The sequence below is a fragment of the Myotis davidii genome, unplaced genomic scaffold (genome assembly GCF_000327345.1).
Source record: "Myotis davidii unplaced genomic scaffold, ASM32734v1 C64053271, whole genome shotgun sequence".
Taxonomy (NCBI): Eukaryota; Metazoa; Chordata; class Mammalia; order Chiroptera; family Vespertilionidae; genus Myotis; species Myotis davidii.
The window spans coordinates 1-1504 of NW_006379762.1; the positions used below are offsets into that span (position 1 = coordinate 1).

The 1504-nt window shown below is 37.0% G+C and overlaps 1 protein-coding gene across 1 annotated transcript; it reads right to left on the bottom strand.

The window, feature by feature from the left end:
- Positions 1-359: 359 nt before the first annotated feature.
- Positions 360-1077, bottom strand: LOC107181505 (protein phosphatase 1D-like). The gene has a single exon (XM_015557390.1). The coding sequence runs from the start codon at positions 1033-1035 to the stop codon at positions 481-483; it is 555 nt and encodes a 184-aa protein (XP_015412876.1). The 5' UTR covers positions 1036-1077; the 3' UTR covers positions 360-480.
- Positions 1078-1504: the final 427 nt, after the last annotated feature.

Below are 1504 nucleotides of genomic sequence, written 5' to 3' on the forward strand. Positions count from 1 at the left end.
CTTCTATGAAAAATTTAGTTCTGAATTATGAAATTAGAAATAAAAAATACTTTTTAAAAGACAATAGTTGTCTCTAAGAAACATTAAGTGTAACACAGGTCACTATGAAAATACGTCACTTTCCAGTTTGCTTAATAATTTACTTCAAAAAGTTGTATAGTTTCATCACAAGTGACTTAATAAGCATTTTTAAAAGTTTAAAACCTTTAGCCCTGTTGTTATATTTACTGTGTATCAGAGTACGAGACTGAGTTTGTGTGAAGGATACAAATTTACACACATTTTACAGCAACATATACCCTAACAACTATAAAATTCACATTTACAATACAAGCAAGTACAAGGCCAGGATTAAACTGTTGAATTCCAAAAAAAGTCAAACCATTTTTATTTTGTCCTGTTTTTAGAAGTTCAACTTCGGCACCATCTTCAAGAGCCTTATATCCTAAATTTGGAAAAAAGCCATTTTTCAGATACAGTTCAGCAAACACAAACAGTTTTTCGGTGCTGGTGAAGTAAAGGATTTCCAATTTTCTTCTGGCCCCTAAGTCTGCGCCGCATGGTAAGTTTAACAGAGTTCTTTCGCTGTGAGGTTGTGGCGAGGCTTGCAGGCTGAGCACTATTACTTCGACTTAAACCATTTCGTTTATGCTTCTTCATAAGAGGGCCAGAATTGGATTCTTCTAATGTCCTTTTAAAATTTGCTGGAGGGGTTCTTTCAACTTCTTGGGCTTTCATTTGACCTGAAGTTGATGTCTTTAAATTTTTTTGGTCCATAATGGTGTTTGTTGAATTGGTAGGCACCAGGCCAACTGACAGGCTATTATTCAAAGAATCATGTATCCTTAATGTCAGGGCTTTAGTGCAGTTTTCTTCAAGTGGCTCTAGATCTTTTGAGGGTAAGACTGCAGCCTGGACATTCCCTCGAGCTACCTCAGCTGGGACTTCTAAGTAATTCTCTGAGAAGGCATTACTACGAACAAGGGCAGGTACATGGTCCTTAGAGTTCAGCCTTGACCAAGGGTCCTCCTCCATTGACTGAAAAACAAGAAAGTAAACCAAATAAGAAATCACTTATCCTAGAACTCATCCTGACCCTTGGGAAGATGAAGGGTGTCATTAGAATAAATGACAAATTTGGCTTTTTCCTTCTTTCTATAGTCTAATTTCTGAATATTTAGTAGAGTGGAGAATGTAAAGCGCAACATTAAAGCAACTATGCATAAGGAAACTCACATTGTTGCCTTGCACCCTACTAAGCACGGCTAGGGCTACTCCCAAAAGTAAGTGAAAATCATATAGAAGCTCTCATATATTGTTTTTTAGAAGCTTCACAGGTGATTCAGATATGTACCACTCCTTTAGCTGTACAGCTCTAGATATACATACACTCAGAATATCCTCCCATCTCCAGACAGATAAGAACATTCTTCCTATCAAACCCAATCTTCCACTATAATACCATATAAAATTGTCTTGCCCTAGCCTGTTTGGCTCAGTGGAT

Bases quoted from the DNA above. Each gene is read 5' to 3' on its own strand.
- LOC107181505 (XM_015557390.1), bottom strand. From the start codon at position 1,035: ATGGAGGAGGACCCTTGGTCAAGGCTGAACTCTAAGGACCATGTACCT.